General features: G+C 38.9%; 1 protein-coding gene and 1 long non-coding RNA gene across 2 annotated transcripts in view; both read right to left on the minus strand.

Moving 5' to 3' along the window:
* LOC108683385 (low-density lipoprotein receptor-related protein 2-like) overlaps positions 1 to 16,672 on the minus strand; it is a 30,473-nt gene extending 13,801 nt beyond the window's left edge. The window contains exons 1-17 of the mRNA XM_018172699.1: positions 16,615 to 16,672; positions 16,152 to 16,274; positions 15,523 to 15,804; positions 15,019 to 15,135; positions 13,097 to 13,216; positions 12,734 to 12,838; positions 11,907 to 12,035; positions 10,944 to 11,048; positions 10,513 to 10,650; positions 10,009 to 10,113; positions 9,562 to 9,699; positions 9,143 to 9,253; positions 7,309 to 7,419; positions 3,403 to 3,540; positions 2,957 to 3,067; positions 1,153 to 1,263; positions 272 to 409 (exon numbers count right to left, since the gene is read on the minus strand). Of these exons, the coding sequence (XP_018028188.1) occupies positions 272 to 409; positions 1,153 to 1,263; positions 2,957 to 3,067; positions 3,403 to 3,540; positions 7,309 to 7,419; positions 9,143 to 9,253; positions 9,562 to 9,699; positions 10,009 to 10,113; positions 10,513 to 10,650; positions 10,944 to 11,048; positions 11,907 to 12,035; positions 12,734 to 12,838; positions 13,097 to 13,216; positions 15,019 to 15,135; positions 15,523 to 15,804; positions 16,152 to 16,274; positions 16,615 to 16,672 (2,140 nt within the window). The remainder of the gene's footprint in view (positions 1 to 271; positions 410 to 1,152; positions 1,264 to 2,956; positions 3,068 to 3,402; positions 3,541 to 7,308; positions 7,420 to 9,142; positions 9,254 to 9,561; positions 9,700 to 10,008; positions 10,114 to 10,512; positions 10,651 to 10,943; positions 11,049 to 11,906; positions 12,036 to 12,733; positions 12,839 to 13,096; positions 13,217 to 15,018; positions 15,136 to 15,522; positions 15,805 to 16,151; positions 16,275 to 16,614) is intronic.
* A 96-nt stretch (positions 16,673 to 16,768) lies between these two features.
* On the minus strand, positions 16,769 to 19,166 carry LOC108683388. Its single transcript, XR_001931606.2, has 3 exons — positions 19,110 to 19,166; positions 17,478 to 17,572; positions 16,769 to 16,859 (listed from the first exon to the last, which is right to left on the minus strand). It is a non-coding gene; the product is annotated as an uncharacterized LOC108683388 (long non-coding RNA).
* Positions 19,167 to 21,394: the final 2,228 nt, after the last annotated feature.

Genomic DNA, 21,394 nt, shown 5'->3' on the forward strand with positions numbered 1-21,394 from the left:
AGATAATTCATCTATAATAGTTACTTACAAGTAATATTCCCCAGTAAAGTGGTTCACAGGGAATATATGAAAGGCGTGTATCTCTATGTAGAATCCATTTTACAAAGTTATTCCTAAATTTATAAAATGAAATGAATTCAAGAACACTGTAACAAACCATATATAAAACGATGACTTGATAAAAAATTTAGCAGGAAAATTAGAATACTGAAAGAGTGCTGCATGTTGTTGTCTTATCAGCTAAATGCACTGTGGGTAATTTCAAACGCACTCGAGTTGGGTGACGATGAACCAGAACAGTCGCGCTCGTCGCTGCCGTCGCCGCAATCGTTATCGCCGTCGCACCGCCACGCTCGTCTGATGCAGCGACTTGTGTTCTCGCACCTGAACTGTTCCGAAGTACATGTGCCTGTTGCGAGAAACGTTATTTTGGTTACAGAACAAGTAGAAAACTGAAATAAAAATAGTCGTGAAGTTGTCTTATCTAAAAGATGCAACGAGAGTTACTGACAGCGCATTTTAGGTCTAAATGCAGGATCAATATTAACGTATTGCATTTACTGTCCTTAAACACCGTTAGATCTATTATTGACTGTCCTATCTCCAGCCCAATGCACAAGCCTACACTGGCAGGGAGCACGAAGTTTGGTGCAATATAGTTCTTGCGGGTTCAGTAGTTGTCTCAAGTTCTCAAATGCAATTATCAAACAGCCTTTCTGAAAAAATTTGACCGGTCTATATGTTAGGTTCTTATCGCAATGCATATGAAAAAATGTTGTATCAGATGTTGGACACTAACCTAATAGGCAAAATGGTCGAGTACATATAATAAAAATTAACGGAAGTAATGAAACTAAGTTACACATCTATGAAAACGTTACCGTAAATCTTGAATAAAAGACCATGAAAGGGAAGGGAGTCCAGTCACTTTTTCATTCATCTGCAACGCGTTGTAAATCGATTGCTGAGGTTGCTGTCATTCGTCAGCAACCTCAAGTTGTCGACAACCTGAGGTTGTCGATTGAGGTTTCAGCCACTCGAAATCATTTGCAAGCGAGAAATGTGTTGCAAAATTTTTACCTAGTTTATCGCTAACCATTCTGGGAATTCATGCCACCGTAACTTGTGTAAGTAATCGTGTACAACACTTACAGTTCCTTTCATCGCTCCAGTCGATGCAATCGTTCAGGCTGTTGCACAGATACTCATTAGAGATGCAACGACCGGTGCTCTCGCACTTAAACTGTTCCGAGGAACACACACCTGCCACAAAAATGTGAATTCGTGACAAGATCAATGGGATTCTTAGTTCCAAAAATAATCATAAATTTCTCATGAATATTTGAGTTTTGTGACACGATTCAGATATGAAAAAAGTAAAGGCAGTTACCAAACCTCCTCCTGCATATGCTCACACTGAAATTATTTTTTACTGAAGCATGGGATCTGTATCGTACCTTCTGGTCAATTAAGTGCACATTTATTCACTTTTTTTTCGGATATAATGGTGCTATAACATTGGTTTGTAATCTAGAACAATCGTGTCACTAACAATGCCCTTCATCGCTCCAGTCGCTACAGTCGTTGTCGCCGTCGCATTCGTAGCGTCCTGTGATACATTTCCCGTTTGCACAGGAATATTGGTCGCTGCTGCACCCTACCGCTAAGAAGAGGGGATTAAGGAAATATGTTTAGTTACATTAATCCTTTTGCTTGTGTAACAATGTTTGAAGAGTTGGGGAACGATGCCAACTGAGCTGCGAACAACATGCTACGAAACCTCGGGTTCCTCTTTGACGTGGATTTACCACAGGAAAGTAATACTGCATTTTGATAAGTAACTCAAAAATGAATGAATTGCATTATTTAATGTATGAATTGAAGAAGATTATTCTCGCAACATGACACAAGTAGCTTTGGCACTGAATTTGACATAATTATCACATTTTACCCCGAAAGCCTATTAGCCAATACATTTTTATGAGAACTCTAACGCACTCGAGTTAGGTGATGATGAACCTGGGCAGTCGCGCTCGTCGCTGCCGTCGCCGCAGTCGTTATCGCCGTCGCACCGCCACGTTCGTCTGATGCAACGACTTGTTTCCTCGCACCTGAACTGTTCCGAAGTACATGTGCCTGTTGCGAGAAACGCTTGTTAAATTACAGGAAGATGGAAAAAATAGTCGTGCAGTTGTCTCACGTAAAAGATGCAACGAGAGTTCCTGACGGCGCATTTTTGGTCTAAATGCAGAATCAATATTAAAGTATTGCATTTACTGTCCTTAAACGCAGTTAGAGCTTTTATTGCCTGTCCTTACCCCAGCCCAATGCACAAGCCAATTCTGGCAGTGTCAAGTACCCAGGTTGGTACGCCAAGCACCCAGGATGATACAACAACCAACAAGCAGACGACAGAGGTATAGACTTAGCCACTCAACATCACATTCCACATCAAGCAGACAGACAAGCCACCTCTCCAGACATAACATTCTGGTTTCCAAACCTAGCCAACACAACTACATGGAGAACAGGAACAGACACAAGTGTGTGTGTGTGCTTTGTTGAAGGTGAAGAGATGACCTCACGCAGGCCGGCTGTCACACCTGGACATGGCATTAATTGCTGGCTTTCCAAATTTTCCAATTGCAGCCACAGTCAAATTTTCCTGCTTGTAGGAGGTGGCTGTTATAGACAAGATCAATGGGATTCTTAGTTCCAAAAATAATCATAAATTTCTCATGAATATTTGAGTTTTGTGACACGATTCAGATATGAAAAAAGTAAAGGCAGTTACCAAACCTCCTCCTGCATATGCTCACATTGAAATTATTTTTTACTGAAGCATGGGATCTGTATCGTACCTTCTGGTCAATTAAGTGCACATTTATTCACTTTTTTTTCGGATATAATGGTGCTATAACATTGGTTTGTAATCTAGAACAATCGTGTCACTAACAATGCCCTTCATCGCTCCAGTCGCTACAGTCGTTGTCGCCGTCGCATTCGTAGCGTCCTGTGATACATTTCCCGTTTGCACAGGAATATTGGTCGCTGCTGCACCCTACCGCTAAGAAGAGGGGATTAAGGAAATATGTTTAGTTACATTAATCCTTTTGCTTGTGTAACAATGTTTGAAGAGTTGGGGAACGATGCCAACTGAGCTGCGAACAACATGCTACGAAACCTCGGGTTCCTCTTTGACGTGGATTTACCACAGGAAAGTAATACTGCATTTTGATAAGTAACTCAAAAATGAATGAATTGCATTATTTAATGTATGAATTGAAGAAGATTATTCTCGCAACATGACACAAGTAGCTTTGGCACTGAATTTGACATAATTATCACATTTTACCCCGAAAGCCTATTAGCCAATACATTTTTATGAGAACTCTAACGCACTCGAGTTAGGTGATGATGAACCTGGGCAGTCGCGCTCGTCGCTGCCGTCGCCGCAGTCGTTATCGCCGTCGCACCGCCACGTTCGTCTGATGCAACGACTTGTTTCCTCGCACCTGAACTGTTCCGAAGTACATGTGCCTGTTGCGAGAAACGCTTGTTAAATTACAGGAAGATGGAAAAAATAGTCGTGCAGTTGTCTCACGTAAAAGATGCAACGAGAGTTCCTGACGGCGCATTTTTGGTCTAAATGCAGAATCAATATTAAAGTATTGCATTTACTGTCCTTAAACGCAGTTAGAGCTTTTATTGCCTGTCCTTACCCCAGCCCAATGCACAAGCCAATTCTGGCAGTGTCAAGTACCCAGGTTGGTACGCCAAGCACCCAGGATGATACAACAACCAACAAGCAGACGACAGAGGTATAGACTTAGCCACTCAACATCACATTCCACATCAAGCAGACAGACAAGCCACCTCTCCAGACATAACATTCTGGTTTCCAAACCTAGCCAACACAACTACATGGAGAACAGGAACAGACACAAGTGTGTGTGTGTGCTTTGTTGAAGGTGAAGAGATGACCTCACGCAGGCCGGCTGTCACACCTGGACATGGCATTAATTGCTGGCTTTCCAAATTTTCCAATTGCAGCCACAGTCAAATTTTCCTGCTTGTAGGAGGTGGCTGTTATTTCAGGATTTCCCTGGTATTATTTCCAGATAGATGGCAGTTGCTTGGGCTGCTGCTATAATTTTCATTGTTTGTCAGACACAAGTTCAGACAACTTACCACCATCGTTAAAACACAATCCAAAACCAACAAAACAACCACGCAAAACACACAACAACTTTAAACGCGCGAACTGGTAGAAATTAAAATGAAACAGAAGCACAATTAGAACACCTGAACCTCTTCCCAATCACAAAAATTTACCGCACTGTTGCCCAATTTAACACAATCAATAAGAGGCAGACAAGAAACACATACCAAGGAGCAACAGAAAATAACACAACCCTAACTTCTCACCTGAGATGGTCAGCCTCATCCATCAATGCAACAGTCTCAGACAAACATCCACCCCTCACTCCCCAATTACTACTCAAGAAATCCAAGAACTAAACGCACAAATTCAGAGCAAAATACACTGGACCACAAATCCAACACCATACAACTTTACAGAACAATCCGCAGCATACACAACTTAGAACAGCAAACAAAAACTCACCCCCGCTGCAATCACTACCAACACAGATAACATTCCCACCAGACAAGCACAAGCAAACATACTAATACAACACTACGCAAACATAAGTAGGTTACCCAAATACAAAAAGACAGACGCATCATCAGACGCAAACAGCAATTTCCGCTAGATCCAACAGCTATCCTAGCCACTACAGACGACACTAAAAGGATCATAAAACAAATTAAAAACTCTTCCGAAGCTGGGCCCGACAACATTACAGACATACACCTCATACACATTGGTCCACACAGAATCATGACACTTATAAACATTGCCAACTTCTACTCGCATTCCAAAATACCATACATCTGGAAAGTTGGCAAAATAATTACACTTCTCAAACCCAACAAATAGTCTGAGGCCGCTTGATACAGACCAACAAACTGAGGCCGCCACATACAGACCAATCACACTACTCTGTACATCATCAAAAGTCATAGAGCGCCTCATACTGAACTCAGCCACTCCGCACATTACACTTGATCCCAACACAACACGGATTCAGACCTCACCACTCAACCACAACACTACTCACAAACCTCACACAAAGCATAAAACGATGGCATCAACTCCCGCAAACCCGCACACAGAACACTACTCCATACAATAGACATCAGTAAAGCCTTTGATGTCATCCCTCGCCTCCCTTTCTCAACAAAATTTACAACACCCCACTACACAACAACAACAAACGCTGGCTTGCCAATTACCTATCAGGAAGACAAGCATACTTACACTACTCTGGCAAGTCATCATGCACATCACTCATACCTAACGTAATCCCACAGGGCTCCGTCCTATCACCCTCACTCTTCAATCTATACATGCACGACATACCCGAACCACCTCAAAATATCCACATTGCCTCCTACGCAGACGACGTTACAATAACATCCACTCACACATCCGAAAACATATGTATCTACAGGCACAATCATATCTCAACACTTTATCACAATGGCTTACACTGAACAGACCCAAGGTTGCTCTTCAAGCAAATTAATGACCAGCTACACAAAGGAGCACCAATACAGACCAAACATCACATTAAACAACACCCCGATCCCGCACGCACACGAAACAAAGAAATTAGAGGTCACTTACAACACCTCCACGACTTTAGCCCCTACATCAACAACATAGTGAACAACGCAAACATCAGACTCGACTCACTTCGGTCCCTAGGTGGTACCAAATTTGTTAAAGACAAAAAAACACTGGCACCCACATACAAGCAATTCATCAGAACAATGCTAGCATATGCCAGAACCACCTGGGCGCCCGCACTTTCCAGCACCAACTTACAGAAACTCAAAACATTACAAAACAAAGCACTCAAAATAATCACAGGTTGCACACAAAGCACTCAAATCGAACACCTTTACGCTGAAACAAAAATATTTCCCATAAAAGCACACTTCGACATGAGAGGAACACAGTTCATAGCTGCAGCCAGAAATAACACAGATCACAAATGCCACTACCTGCGCGACAACCCACCTACACACAGACAAATAGTGCAAACCCCAAATAGATACTACACCAGCATACCAAACACAGTACCCCCACCCCAAGACAACACCAGCACAAAAAAAAAAACACACACAATTATGACGCTGGAGCTGGCCGGCAACAAGTAAGCCCTTAGACACCCACCACCTGACATAAGCAGCACAGAAGCCCAGCTCTCTAGACCTGGCCAGGCTGCGCTGCGGCCACCACCCTTCACTACAAACATACGCAAACAGAATTGGTCAAACAGACTCAGACACCTTTCCACCCTGCCAGAGAGCTCCCCACTCAATTACGCATTTTCTCCTGGAATGTCCGCTCTGGCAGGATCTCAGACAACACCACCACATAAACTCGGCCCTACAGCTCTGGAGCGGCCTCTTGTCGTTGGTATCGTACTTGCGCGAGGGAGGTCTCTTCTAAAAAGTGAGACCGGGGAACCACAACAAAAACCAAAACTCTGGCAAGGAGCACGAGGTTTTGAGCAGAAAATAGTTATGGAGGGTCAGCGAGCCAGTGATGGTCGTGGAACTACCAGTGGCATTTGTGCCCGGAAAAACTGACCTATCATCCCCTCCCTTACCTAGTCGCTACTACAAGGATGGGCAATTACAACACCAACAGGTTTTGTGCAGCATATTTCTCGCGGGTTCAGTGGTTGCTTCAAGTTCTCAAATGCAAAGCGACTCTCAAATATCAAACAGTCTATTCTGAAAACAATTTGCACGGTCTACTACATAAGGTTCTCATCGCAATATATATGAAAAAATGTTTTATAAGATGTTGGACGCTTACCCAATAAGCAAAATGGTCGAGTACATATAATAAAAATTAACGGAAGTAATGAAACTAAAGTATGCATCTATGAAAACGTTACCGCAAATCTTGAATAAAATAGCATGAAAGAGACGGGAGTCCAGTCACTTTTTCAATCATCTACAACGCGTTGTATATCGATTGCTGAGGTTGCGTTCATTCGTCAGCAAACTCAAGTTGTCGACAACCTGAGGTTGTCGATTGAGGTTGCTGCCACTCGAAATAATTTGCAAGCGAAAAATGTGTTGCAAAATCTTTACCTAGTTTATCGCTTACCATTCCGGGAATTCATGTTACCATAACTTGCGTAAGTAATCGTGTACAACACTTACAGTTCCTTTCATCGCTCCAGTCGATGCAATCGTTTAGGCTGTTGCACCGATACTCATTAGAGATGCAACGACCGGTGCTCTCGCACTTAAACTGTTCCGAGGAACACACACCTGCCACAAAAATGTGAATTCGTGACAAGATCAAGGGGATTCTTAGTTCCAAAAAACAGTCATAAATTTACTATTTACTTTACAAGGAGCCTCTCTGTGAGCAACATATTTGATTTGAGGATTTCCATAACTATCGTTTATTCCGCTATTTATTTGATTGTCTCTCCAGGAATTTAGAGTGCAGTTGATAACATAGATGCTTGTAAAGAACTACATGTGAAAGTCAATACCAACTGTCATTGCAGCAGCCGACGATGGATGCAGAAAGATCCTCGCTTGCTATGAACTGTGAACAACTGAAAGCTGCAATCAAGTTAGTGCCGTATCTAGATTTTGTTAAGATTAACATGTGCTACTCTGTTCTATTGTGTGATCTTTTGTCAATAAACGCAGAAATTCGAGGCCATTGCAGAACTGTTTGCTCTATAGAAATTTAATGTGACGAAAGTTACATGAAATGAAACGGAAAATAATTCGATTATTTTAAACACAACGTTGTTCATTCAGTAGGATATATGGATTTAATAGGAGAAATTGGCTTGACTTGCATTACCTCGAATCAGGGATACCTTTCGATGTATCGATTGAATTTTTTTATTTGCGATTATTGCCCTCATTTCTAACCAAGCCATGTCATAATAGTTACTAGCTGTAAACGTCTTTGCATGAAATTGAGCCTCTGGTAGACTGCTCTGATCTTAAAACTGAGCGAGTAGTGCAATATAGACTGCATATATATATAACTTACAGAGATTGAAATGCCCCATCCCTTCCCCCCATAAGGGGGGGGAAGGGAGGGGGCATTTTTTTAAAGCATATTTCATATTCGGCCGTGTCTGTCCCGAACGTATCAGGTACCAAATACGCGCGCCCCACGATCGCCCCAAGCTCGAAGAGCAGTTTCACAAGATTCCATTTCGGTGCTTATTTCGCTACGGCAACCGGAACCTAAAGCGGACATAGAGCTTCTATAATTTACCCTGTCATAAGAACTTGGGGCGTCCGTGTGCCAGCGGCTGACAGGTCTTCGAATTTCGATAGGGTATATATGAAAATGTTTCCGTAAAGCTTGAATAAAATAGCACGAAAGGGACGGGAGTCCTGGCATTTTTTCAATCATCTACAACGCGCTGTAAATCGATTGCTGAGATTTCTGTCATTCGACAGCAACCTCAAGTTGTCGACAACCTGCGGTTGTCGATTGAGGTTGCAGCCACTCGAAATCATTTGCAAGCGAGAAATGTGTTGCAAAATCTTTACCTAGTTTATCGCTAACCATTCCGATAATTCATGCTACCGTAACATGTGTAAGTAATCGTGTACAACACTTACAGTTACTTTCATCGCTCCAGTCGATGCAATCGTTTAGGCTGTTGCACCGAGACTCATTAGAGATGCAACGACCGGTGCTCTCGCACTTAAACTGTTCCGAGGAACACAAACCTGCCACAAAAATGTGAATTCTTGATAAGGTCAATGGGATTCTTAGTTTCAAAAGCTGCCGTGAATATCTCTTGAATATTTTATTTCGTGACAGGATTCCAAAATAAAATAGCAACTAATTTTATAGGCAGTTTCCAAACCAACTCCTGCATATTATCATAGTGAAATGTTTTTTACTATATTATGCGGTCAGGTCAATTAAGTGCACATTTATTCATTTTTACCGAATTTAATGGTGCTATAACATAGGTTTGTAATCTAGAACAATCGTGTTACTCACAGTGCCGTTCATCGCTCCAGTCGCTACAGTCGTTGTCGCCGTCGCATTCGAAGCGTCCTGTGATACATTTCCCGTTTGCACAGGAATATTGGTCGCTGCTGCACCCTACCGCTAATAAGAGGGATTAAGGAAACATGTTCAGTTACATTAATACTTATGCTAATGCAAATTTTTGACGAGTTGGGGAACGATGCCAAATAAACTGCGAACAGTATGCTCCAAAATCTCTCACAGTAAAAAGATGATTAACCCAAAGCTGAATAAATTGCATTTTATAATGTATTAATTCAATAATATTGTTCGCACTTGATTACTATTATTCTCACGCAGTTTTAGCGTTGTCACATAATTTGACATAATTATCATACCTAGCCCTGAAGGCCTCTAGCCTACTAATTTCAATGAGAACTCTAACGTACTCGAGTTGGATAACGATGAGCCAGAACAGTCGCGCTCGTCGCTGCTGTCGCCGCAGTCGTTATCGCCGTCGCATCGCCAAGTCCCTCTGATGCAACGGCCGGTGTTCTCGCACTTGAACTGTTCCGAAGAACACTCGCCTGTCACGATAAATATTAAAAACGTGACGGAAACAAGAGTGTTCTTAATTTCGAAACAGTAGCAGTAATTCTATCAAATGAATAGGGTGTCGTGACTGGATGCTGATTTGGGAACACAAAACAAGTGTCATCAACCTTTTTCAGCCTTCCTCCAGCATATTCTTACTTCCCAAATTTTTTTTATGTTTCATGACCCATGCTGGCCATGCATCGTACCATTTGGTCAATTAAGTGTGCCGTTATTCATTAATTTCCGATGTAATGCTGCTCTACTCTGAGGTTTTAATCTTATACTTTCATGGCACTCACAATGACGCTCGTCGCTCCAGTCGGAGCAATCGTTGTCGCCGTCGCATTCGTAGCGTCCTGTGATGCAGTTGCCATTTGCGCAGGAATATTGGCCGCTGCTGCAGCCTACATCACATTTAACGAAATGATAAAAATTCAAGACTGGTTGAATTGGCACTGTTGGTCTAAGATTCGCACTCATATAATAATCCTTAAGAGTAAAAAAGAGAAGCCAATTACAACGTGAAAAACGCAACATGAAATTTATAGCGCAAGATATAAGCGGTAAAGTGCTTCGAAGGTAAAAAATTGAAGAGACTTCCTTATGATTGCAAACAGAAAGCATGGATCGATGCACCTAGATAGGGCAAAGAATTCATTCAGTTAATTCAGAAATCATTGATCGATATACACTGAATAAAAGCCGTAGACATGGAATTCAAAAGGACATATTTCCCTTTCAAGTATTTCAGATCGAATTTCATTTTCTCGTTCGCTGTTTCATTTGATGTTCATAGAACGTACTCGAGTTGGATGACGATGAGACAGAACAGTCGCGCTCGTCGCTGCTGTCGCCGCAGTCGTTATCGCCGTCACATCGCCACGCCCCTCTGATGCAACGGCCGGTGTTCTCGCACTTGAACTGTTCCGAGGAACACGCGCCTAACACACAACTTATCATTAAAATAACGAGTCTAAAAGAGTTACTAATTAAAAAACAGAACAATGTTTAGCATATTACACTTGAAGGATTTTGTTTTATTATTGAATTAAGGTTACAAAAAAAATGTTACGGACATTTTCCAACTTCTGCATTTGCTGACATCGGAACTGTTTCATACCTTCTTCAAGACCACGCTATTGAAAAACTATTTATTCGTGCAACGCTATTTATTGTTTAGAATAAAATATTACCATAATATGTGGTGTAAATATTGCACATTCCCAACACTCACAGTGCCGTTCATCGCTCCAGTCATTACAATCGTTGTCGCCGTCGCATTCGTAGCTTCCTCTGATGCATCTCCCGTTTGCACAGGAATATTGGTCGTTGCTGCAGTCTGAATTATTAAACGGAGGAGTTAACAATTCATTGAATTATCTTTATATTAGTTATCTTGAAATTTGATAAAAAAAATATCAACATGTCATTTAAAAAAATAGATTTATAAAACGATGAAAATTTCTAAAAAACAGTGAATAAAAATAGTATGGTAGCTGATATTATGGTTTTAATTTGATTTAAAAACTTGATCATCGAAAAGAGAAAGGGGACAGTCAGTAAGTGAGGAGCTCTCACGGACGGTTGCGACCGAGTGAATGATATAACAATCGTTAGAAGAGGACAGGCAGCAAGCCGTAGAAGTTGTTAAAGTGTGATTGATACGTTATGAAAGCATCTAAAAAATGTTCAATACGTTTTCAATTATCGGTTATATTTTTTGAAAACTGAATATATGTTGGAAGAGAAGACCCGCAACCAGAGTGCAAGTCTAAATCAAACTGTTAAAATGTCTTATAACGGTTCTAGTTACTCCTCTAACATGAACCAATTTGCGACAGGTAAGCCATACCAGACCCAAATAGGAACATATCAAATTCAGTTTAACATGAAGGAGAGATATCAGCCAGCACTGATATCTTCTTTCTTTCCGATCCGTGTTAGGAACATTTCAAGAAGCAAAATTTACCATTATTCTCCTATTCGTGGCTCTCGTTTTTGCGAATAAAAATCGCATTTAAACCAAGTAATGCTGCTTAGTTAGACCAATACCTAAGAATCACCTGCAGAAGCTGAGTTAATCATTAGGTCATCATTTGCATCTTAACTCTTTCTAATTTGTTAAAGCCTATATATGTGATTCTCCCATCATATCGAATGCAGCCCAACGACTGCTGACCAGGAAAGTTGGTCTCACTTCCTTCAGGAGATCCACTGCAGTTGCGCTCATCACTCATGTCACCGCAGTCGTTGTCGCCATCGCATCGGAAACGTTCAGGCACACATCTCGCGTTGTCGCATTTCATGTAGTTATCTTTGCATGAACCTGTGTGCATAATATTCTCCTTCGTTAGCAATTCATTCATTCAGACCTGCAAAATTTCGATGAACAGGGGTCCAATACGCTCCAAAAATGGTACATTTGATAAAGTTTCGTTAGGTTCATATAAAGTTTGATAAATGTCTCAGATGATATAATTCAACAGAGGATATAATTCACGACACAACATACGTGAGGACATAGAAACGTAACGGGTTAGGCCTTGATAATTTAGGGTTATTTATTTCGTTTCTGTGCTTCACTCCCTCTGTGAAATTGTCTTCCGTCTTCTTGCAATTTTATTACCACAAAAGATACTGATTATTCAGTTACAGAGTGAATTTTGAAACGTTAGTGTATTTGATCAGATGACGCAAGATATTCAAAATTCAGAGTTATCCGACAATCTTTTCATATTTATCAATTATTTTTCTATAATTATGAAATGCGATTGTATAAACTGTGTCATACACGAACAAAGAGTACAAAAATGTAGGATCTACCAGCAGGATTGGAAGTGAATAATGATATGTGGAATTGTGCATCGCTAGAACAGAGAAAGTTATAAAATTAGATCGATTTAATTGAGGCAATTGTGCAATTTATTGCAAATTATTCAGTGAGTAAAAGCCTTAGTTATCTTGAAAAGTCCTATTTACAGGAGAAGGTCTTAATTATTCAATGGTTCTAATGCCAAAACTTACATTCACTTTCATCAGATCCATCACGACAGTCAACAGTCTCATCACAGACTTGCAGTGTGGTGATGCAGGTGGAATCGTTCCGGCACAAGAAGCCCTGGCAAAGCTCTGATGAAACACAAAAATAGACAACATTTTCACAATTAGATATGACTCGATGTTTTGAAGAAGATTTATTTTAAATTGCTTAATTCAATTAAATTGCTTAATTGCTCAAAATCTTAATTCAATATTTTCGGTCACAATAAATACAGGCCTTGTTTGAGCGTTGATTACAGTTGTTACCGAAATCTCGAGTACCAGCTTTCTTCACCACAGTGTACGTACGTCATCACTATGATCATGATAATTCTTAACAATAAATACCTTGGGTACAATCTCGCTCATCACTGGCGTCATAGCAGTCAGGGCCTCCATCACACCGGAGGATGGCAGGCAGACATTCCCTGCCGTTGAGGCACGCGAACTGAGAGTCGGGGCACTGTCCTGCAGTTCCAGTGACATCTTAGTGACATGTTTCAAGTGGCATGATCTACCTATAGTGACATGTTTCAAGTGGCATGATCTTCCTATAGTGACATGTTTCAAGTGGCATGATCTTCCTATAGTGACATGTTTCAAGTGGCATGATNTGGTTTCATCAGCTTTATTTCGGCACTCAGCCAGGCCGTCACAGCGATGGTCCAGAGGAACGCAGCCAACGCCGCCACAGTCGAACTCATCCTCGGCACACTCGCCTGCAGATTATGACAACCTGGTCAGCTGACTTGTAAAGAGCGATTTCACTCTAGCAGTTTGGAGGAATTTATATTCATATTGTTTCCAATTTAAAATGCTATCTTAAGTTATTCTATAAAATACATCTAAGACAGGTTTATCATTAGGTAATATCTACTAGACAAGTTTATCATTAGGTATTTCTCAAAGGTGAAATTTCGTCACATTAAAAATTTACTTCATAAATGAACTGAATCAAATACTGAGTACGTATTTGCTTCACTTTTTATGTTTCCTGAATTTCTTCATATATAGATTTACTCTTAATAAGAATAAATTGAAGCTCAATAATTATTTTTACACAAGGATATTCCCTTTCACATGAGGAGAAATTTTCAATTCAAATTAAATGATAAAAGTGCAAATGATAACTTGCGCTGACGTGCAGCGTCAAGTCCTTAGTAAAGGTTTCCAGTTGGGATAACACGAAAATTTATCCATCAGACGAACTCGATTTTAAATTGTGCAAGAAATTGCATATATTTAGTTTCTAATTAATTTAAAAACAATGACATCAGCATCGACGAACAACTCAAAAGACTCTTCATTTAAAATAATTTATCAATTACATTATTCATTTGGGACGCATTCATTTACTATGATCCGAGATATTATTGAAAGTTGAATGGCGATTCCCGTATTGTTTAATTACTTCCGTTTGTGATTGAAGAATTCCCAGTGAAAAAAAAAAGAATTGGACACCAAAAATGTGGAATATCATGGGAAACCTAAGCCTAAAGTTGAAATGATTTGATGATATAAGCAGTAAAGAGAAATAAAGTGGCAGAATATATACGAAAATATGAAATACCAAGCATACTATATGCAACAAAGAGAACGAGCAAGCATTGCATGAGCCAAACAAAAAGAAATGTCATTCATAATATAGAAAAAATATAACTCAGTACTCACAGCAGCATGAGTGACAGAGAGCGTATTTGCTCGTCGACGAAAACTTGAGGTCACGGACGGACGGACAGACGGACAGACGGACGGACGGACAGACAGACGGACATGGCGAGCACAATAGTGCATTTTTTCCATAAATGAGAAAATGCGCTAAAAAGGAAGCAATGCCATGCAAAACATAAGTTTAAAGTAAAAATGGCAATCATTTAAAGGCTAAAACATAAAGACTATGCATAATATTTGCTAGAAAAAGACGTGGTATTTAAAACACTTGGAAGTTTCACGTCTCAGAAAACATGCAATGATATTTCCAGTTTTTTTCTTGCACTAAGAATTACTTTTATTAAGACTAGTGAGATTCATGTCTGTTTATAGCAGACACCAATAGACTCTGCATGTATTGGTATTATTAAGACTAGTGAGATTCATGTCGGTTTATAGCAGACACCAATAAACTCTGCATGTATTGGTATTATTAAGACTAGTGAGATTCATGTCTGTTTATAGCAGACACCAATAGACTCTGCATGTATTGGTATTATTAAGACTAGTGAGATTCATGTCGGTTNTTTGATGGTCAATATAAATGCTGGTTTCCTCACTGTAGTTCTCGCACTCGAGCTCGTCTTCTCCGTCGTCGCAGTCGCTGTCGCCGTCGCAGCGGAAGTTCACGGGCACGCAGCGGCGGCCGCCGCACAGGAAACCAGCGGTGCAAGTGCCTGCAGGGTTCCGAGAATGAAATTAGAACTAATCTTCATATTTGATTAAAACTTGGATCCGGGTCATTACAATTCGGTATCAGCACGCTGTCGTGGGAAATATACAAATGCAAAACCTATTTTATTCAAAATTTAAGCATTAATTGAATTCGTTTGGTTAGACCATTGAATGAGAACAACGGAGAAAACTAATACCAATGTACCAATTTTAATGTTACATATAAAAAAATGTGTTTCAAAGTGTCAATTATCCATATCCTACCTGGAACTAATCTTGCTCTATCGAATAAAAAACTGACTTCTGGAATTTTTAACGTGACACATCTATTGAAGTCCCTCCCTGAATAACTCAGCGCCTGCACACAGCAGGTGCAGGCACTCCCTAACTCAGCAGCTGCACAGCAGGTGCAGTATCACTCAGCAGCTGCACAACAGGTGCAGTAACACTCAGCAGCTGCACAGCAGGTGCAGTTCCACTCAGCAGCTGCACAGCAGGTGCAGTACCACTCAGCAGCTGCACAGCAGGTGTAGTACCACGCAACAGCTGCATCTCACCCTCAGGACAGTCGCGCTCGTCGCTGTCGTCGCCACAATCGTTGTCGCCGTCGCACCGCTGCTCCTGTGGCACGCAGAGGCCGCTCCCGCACGTGAAATCTACGCCGCACGAACCTAAACAAAGAATTTTTAAAAATTATTGTTTTGAATACTAAAGGCATACTTACTAATACTAAAGGTATTAAGAATTGTTTTAAATGAGCGGCAGTTTCTATTCACTTATAAGAAATTTGAATTAATCCATGTAATCAGGATCTCTAAAATTGAAATGTCTTGATTTTCGTTTTACTGTCGAAGAAAATTTAGTTTTGATGTAGGTTTTCGAAGTACGAAGGAGTTTTTAAGAAGAAATAAGTGTTATACAATACAAATAAAATTATTTGTTATACAAATGAAAAAATGTTAAAAATTTAGGAGTTTCAGTTCATTTTTTGGTACCAGACAATCAGTGAAACATTTACATAGTTTGACCTCAGGACAGTCGCGCTCGTCGCTGCCGTCGCCACAGTCGTTGTCGCCGTCGCACCGCTGCTCCTGTGGCACGCAGAGGCCGCTCCCGCACGTGAAATCTGCGCCGCACGAACCTAACAAACAATTTTTACGTATAAAACTAAGGTAATACAAATTGTTTAAAATAAGCGGCAGTTTCAATTCACTTACAAGAAATTTGAATTAATCTGTGGAATCAGGATCTCTAAAAATAAATGACTAATTTTCGTTTTACTGTTGCAAAAAAATTAGTGTTGTTGTGGGTGTTCGAAGTTACGGAGGAATTTTTAAGAAGTTATTATTATAGTATATTAATTGTTATACAAATGAAAAACAGATATTAATAAGTTAAGAGTTTGTTAAAATTTATTGTCTATTTAATTTGTTAACGTTTATACGCTTATCGTTTGTCTCGTGTTAAGAGGCAAAGTCGACTCTCGTTAGCTCTATCATTATGATCAGGGGAACAGGAGGGATATGTAATGATCAGCATGGGGGTCCCGAATTTGACTGATTTTCGAATTTAAGAGGAAAATTTCATATATTTGTACTATGAATGAAAATTTCATTACTCCCCAACTCTCACCGGAAGTTGCGGAAGGCTCAGAGCTTGCGACGGCTGCGCAGAGCCAAGCCAGCAACAGCAGCTGCGGCCACCAGTTCAAACGAATGCGCTTCTGCTGCATTCAAGGGAGGCTATAAAATCTACTTTACAAAACGAATAATCTAATAAGTATTACATTTTTATTTGACAATTATTTTGAGAACAGTGAGGTAGCTGGACTGATTTGTTGCAATCGATCACAATTTTTTCAAATTTGATTAGAAAAAGACAAGAATATAACCTAAGAAATCCTAATGTTTGAAGCATCACATATTTATAAGAGAACACTAATACAAAATTTCGGATTCAACGAAAATGTGCGCCCCCAATATACTTTATTCCGAAAATGGTGTGCAACGCATTAAAATCTCGTGATCTGCTACGCATCAAAAGGAATTTAGTCATGCAACGAAGAATTTCAGTTGATTTGCGTCAACCAGCGTCATTCATGCGCATAGGGCCATAAGCTAAAATTTAATTAGAATTTTATACTAATCCTAGTCAGTACAACCTATTGTCCCGGTGCAAGGTACATTTAGATTGAAATTAAAGTTTATAGTAAGCCAAACGTCTTCCAATGTTTACGACAAAAATGATTTTTGATCAGTGCTCTGCAAAAATCGATATTGCAACAAAATCAGTACAGTAAAAAAAATTTGGTGTTGAAAAAAAATTTGGCCCACTGTGCACTGACCGTCATAGTTGTGCAGCTGGTCCTCAGCTGGAGAAGATGTCCCCCGGCTTCGACACGTATTTTTTAGTTGAGAAAAAAATATTCTTTTCCGAAACCTGGAACCAGAAAATGAGCAAAATCAATGGTGGCTTGAAATTTTAGATGAAAAATGTCACATTTGTTTATGGAAACTGTTGGGTGACTAGAAAGATTATTATATATCGAAAAAAGTGATGAAGTGCAATATAAACATAATCAAATAGTTATCTCGACGAAAAAATAACACATTGCTTATTTTCGTGCCCATCTTCTGCCAGTTAAGTGCCTCTGAGATGGGATGGAAATCCTTGAAGAAAAATATTGTGTTTTGACTGAGATGGAGAACAGATTTCAGATGTTAGAAAAGAGTTGATTTTGCTGCACAGCGGGCATTAAAAGTAATCCAATTCGAACATTTATGGTAAGAAAATTTTGTTCAGCAATTAGATTTTTACAATTTAATCATTAAAATATTCATACGAAGAGGCGAAATCAACTGAACCCTCTTTCTCCAGCGGTCTTACCTAAATGCTCGAAGTAGATTTTAATATTTTTTTTGGCATATAATTTGCGTGGTCATGAATATATTTAATATTTTCAATATATCTATAAATTGGCATTGGTTATATACGCTATAGATATACGATGCGCACTCCACAGGTATATGATGCGGTGCGCGCGCTCTATAGACGAAAGTATCGAACTTAGCTTTATAAAGATTGCTGCGAATGCCATTTTTCAACATTCGTCAATCGAACCTCGCCAGTATTCTTCGCTATTACCTTCCTCAAAGCTCTGATCGTTGATTTATTCTCTACAAAACATTCCAACACAGTCTGATTAATTGACTTCAGAAAATATCGATTATGTCTTCAAAATTTGCTAAATGAACGAATTCCACAGTGACAGTCAATCAGTCGCAAAAAGTGTATGTTTAATTCTATTAAAAAATCTTGAGTATAATGTATGCAATTCAGATTCTATTAAAGACATTCGAAAAATATAACTTAAAGTGAAAGATAATAATCTAAGACGAAATAAAATTTTATGCACACTGTGGGAAATTGATAATTTTTGTTACGTAGAACCTGGCTTCTTAGTTGCAATATTTGCATTCTAAAATCGAAAATAAAGCAAACAGAGAAATTAATAACATAAATTTTCACCTCGTTAAGAATAGTTTTAAAGACAATGGCAGATTTGTATCAGAATTTATAAAAAGCGAGGTAAATATTCAACAAAATCTACTATGAAGAGATTGCACGTTTAATTTTACATAAATACATTATACATAAATATTTTAATTTGTTTTTATTACATTCCGGAAACTGGAAACTAGCTAAAACCATATACTCGAAAATATAGTTTATATGGCTAGTTTTGCAACTCGAAACTAAACCAGACTAGGTTAACAAACTAACAATGTACTAGAAACTAGCAAAAAAATCCTGAATGTGAATCGAAATATTTTCAAATTTGCAACATGCCTACAATTCCTGATGCAATTCAGTTAACGCTCTAAGTTAAGGTGTTAAGACATCCTTAATTAACCGAATATACATGAGGTAACTTTGCCAATTAAAAAAAACATTACCAACAAAATGTTTACAATACCTTGGCCACAGTTAGGGAGACCGAAATGCAATGATGGCTCTCTGTGAGCCACCTGCCTGATATTGCAACTGCTGCAACCGCTGCTGCCGTGACTGATAATTGCTGCTGGCGATAATTGCCTGAGTTACCCCGAAATTTTTTCTATGATAAGGACTTGCGCTGGCAATAACCATCTCAAGCTTCATTAGGCTCCAGTTATCTGGCGAGGCGCTTAACTAAATGTCAACCCATGTCATTAGCATAAAGGGTAGAATTGTAAAATATTTACATCACAGGAGTGCAATTGTAACATTAAATGCTAAATCCTTTCTAATCGAAAATTGTAACTATTGACATTATACAATTTTATTTACATAAAACGTAAAATGGCTTGAAGACAATTCGGATTTTCTATAATTTTTTTCAGCTACTGCTCAAAAATATTCAGGTTTTCTATGGTTCATCCCCGTGAGCAGGTTTGATATGTTCGGTCGACCAAAATAATTTTTTAAGTTGGGGTACGCAGCCATGACACGGGAGGTTCAAGTTAACCAGATGTCGCGGGAAGACAAAGTAAATTAATATTATAAATTGGTGACATTAATAACAGACTATCCATATGAGTGAAATCTTCAAAAATGGTACATATTCTTTGATATTTCCGAGTGGGTACAATTAGTATACGTAGCGGCTTAGGTGAACGTAACGGCCTAAGCACACTTGGCGACCTTAGTATGCGTAGCGGCCTTAATTGGTGCACGTAACGGCCTATATATGGCAAGGCGGAGATTTTGACATCCCCTGTGGATGCAACACGATTCGAAAGAGCCAGTTAGTTTGTGGGTAGGAAATAACAGGGAGAAATTATGAAAAATATAATAGCTATTGTTTTATTGACATTTAACAGCAGTTCAAAAGTATTTGTCTTTGTTTTAGAAATACGTCAATTCCCCTTTTACAGTGTAAGAGACCTGAAATAGCAGAGAAAGAAAGACATAATTATATAATGAATTGTCCTTGCTAATTTATTATGGATTCTGTCTTTTATAGGAAAAAACGCGATATTTTATTGGCGAATAATACGTATTCGATGAGTTGCAATTCCTGGGTTTGGCAGGATTTCAATTTTTGTAATTCGAATTATGACAATTGAGATAGTCGGGAAGAAATTTTGTCTAGAATTAGGCTCAACTTCCTGTACAGCTGTATAAACTTAACAAAGAAAAAAATAATGGCATGTCATGAAAATGGCAATAAAACAAACAACAAAATAAAATGGAGTATTGAAAAATGACATGAATATTACAACAGCAGCTTGGTTGCAGAGTTTTTGATATTTTGAAATTCGTACTGTTTGCGGACACAACTAAAGCAAGCCTTGATCTTACTTTATTTAATCCACCGTTAATGTTATTATTTAACTGTTAATAGTCATTTAAAGGCACATGGAGGTTCAAGCTAATTAATGACACGGGAGGTTCAAGTTAATGACCGCGAGAAAATATTAATTTCTCGCGGCGATCAAAATTTCAATTACGATGCTAACTTTTCCGTGTTGTGAAGTTGATTTACGTTGTGAAGTTAACTAAGTCTTTTTCATGCACTTACAGAGAATTGAAAGTTAGAATAAATGTGTTTAAATCCATAAATGAACCTTATATAATTGCATTATAAATCTAACCTTTGCCCTTCTTAGTCAACCCAGCGAAGCTCATTAGGAGCTTCAGGCGCCCCCCGCAAGTCGAGATGTGGAGCGGCAAGTGATTAGCTGACAGTGATAATAAACAACAAAGAGTGAACATAATTAAGCTCTGCGCAGGAGTGAAAACTATCTAATATTTGAATGCATGAAACTAAATTTTAAAATCTTAAAACTATTTTATGCATTTAAAGTTTTCTGTAGTTTTTGATGAATAGCAGAGGAAATGGGGATCATTTAATTAAAAATTTAAACATGAAACTGCATACCACAATCTTGAAAGTAACTTTGCATATGTATTAAAACCTTTCCACATGACCGCAAACAACATCCGAAATTTTATTCTGCTTAAAACACGAAAATAACAAATGCAAATTCCAAGAACTACTCAAATACTAATGTATTAACCAATTAGAATGGTGAAAGATATAAGATATTGAAGTTATCACATGTGAACATCGTTAATTAAAGAAGAAACTTCTTATTATCATTAATTAATGATTGATAAAAATAATTTCTCTAATAATAAATAATTAGAATAACAATTCGAATGATAACATATAATTATTTCCAATTCTGAATTCTATTAATTCTATACCTACATTTA

The sequence above is a fragment of the Hyalella azteca genome, unplaced genomic scaffold (genome assembly GCF_000764305.2).
Source record: "Hyalella azteca isolate HAZT.00-mixed unplaced genomic scaffold, Hazt_2.0.2 contig16271, whole genome shotgun sequence".
Lineage (NCBI taxonomy): Eukaryota > Metazoa > Arthropoda > Malacostraca > Amphipoda > Hyalellidae > Hyalella > Hyalella azteca.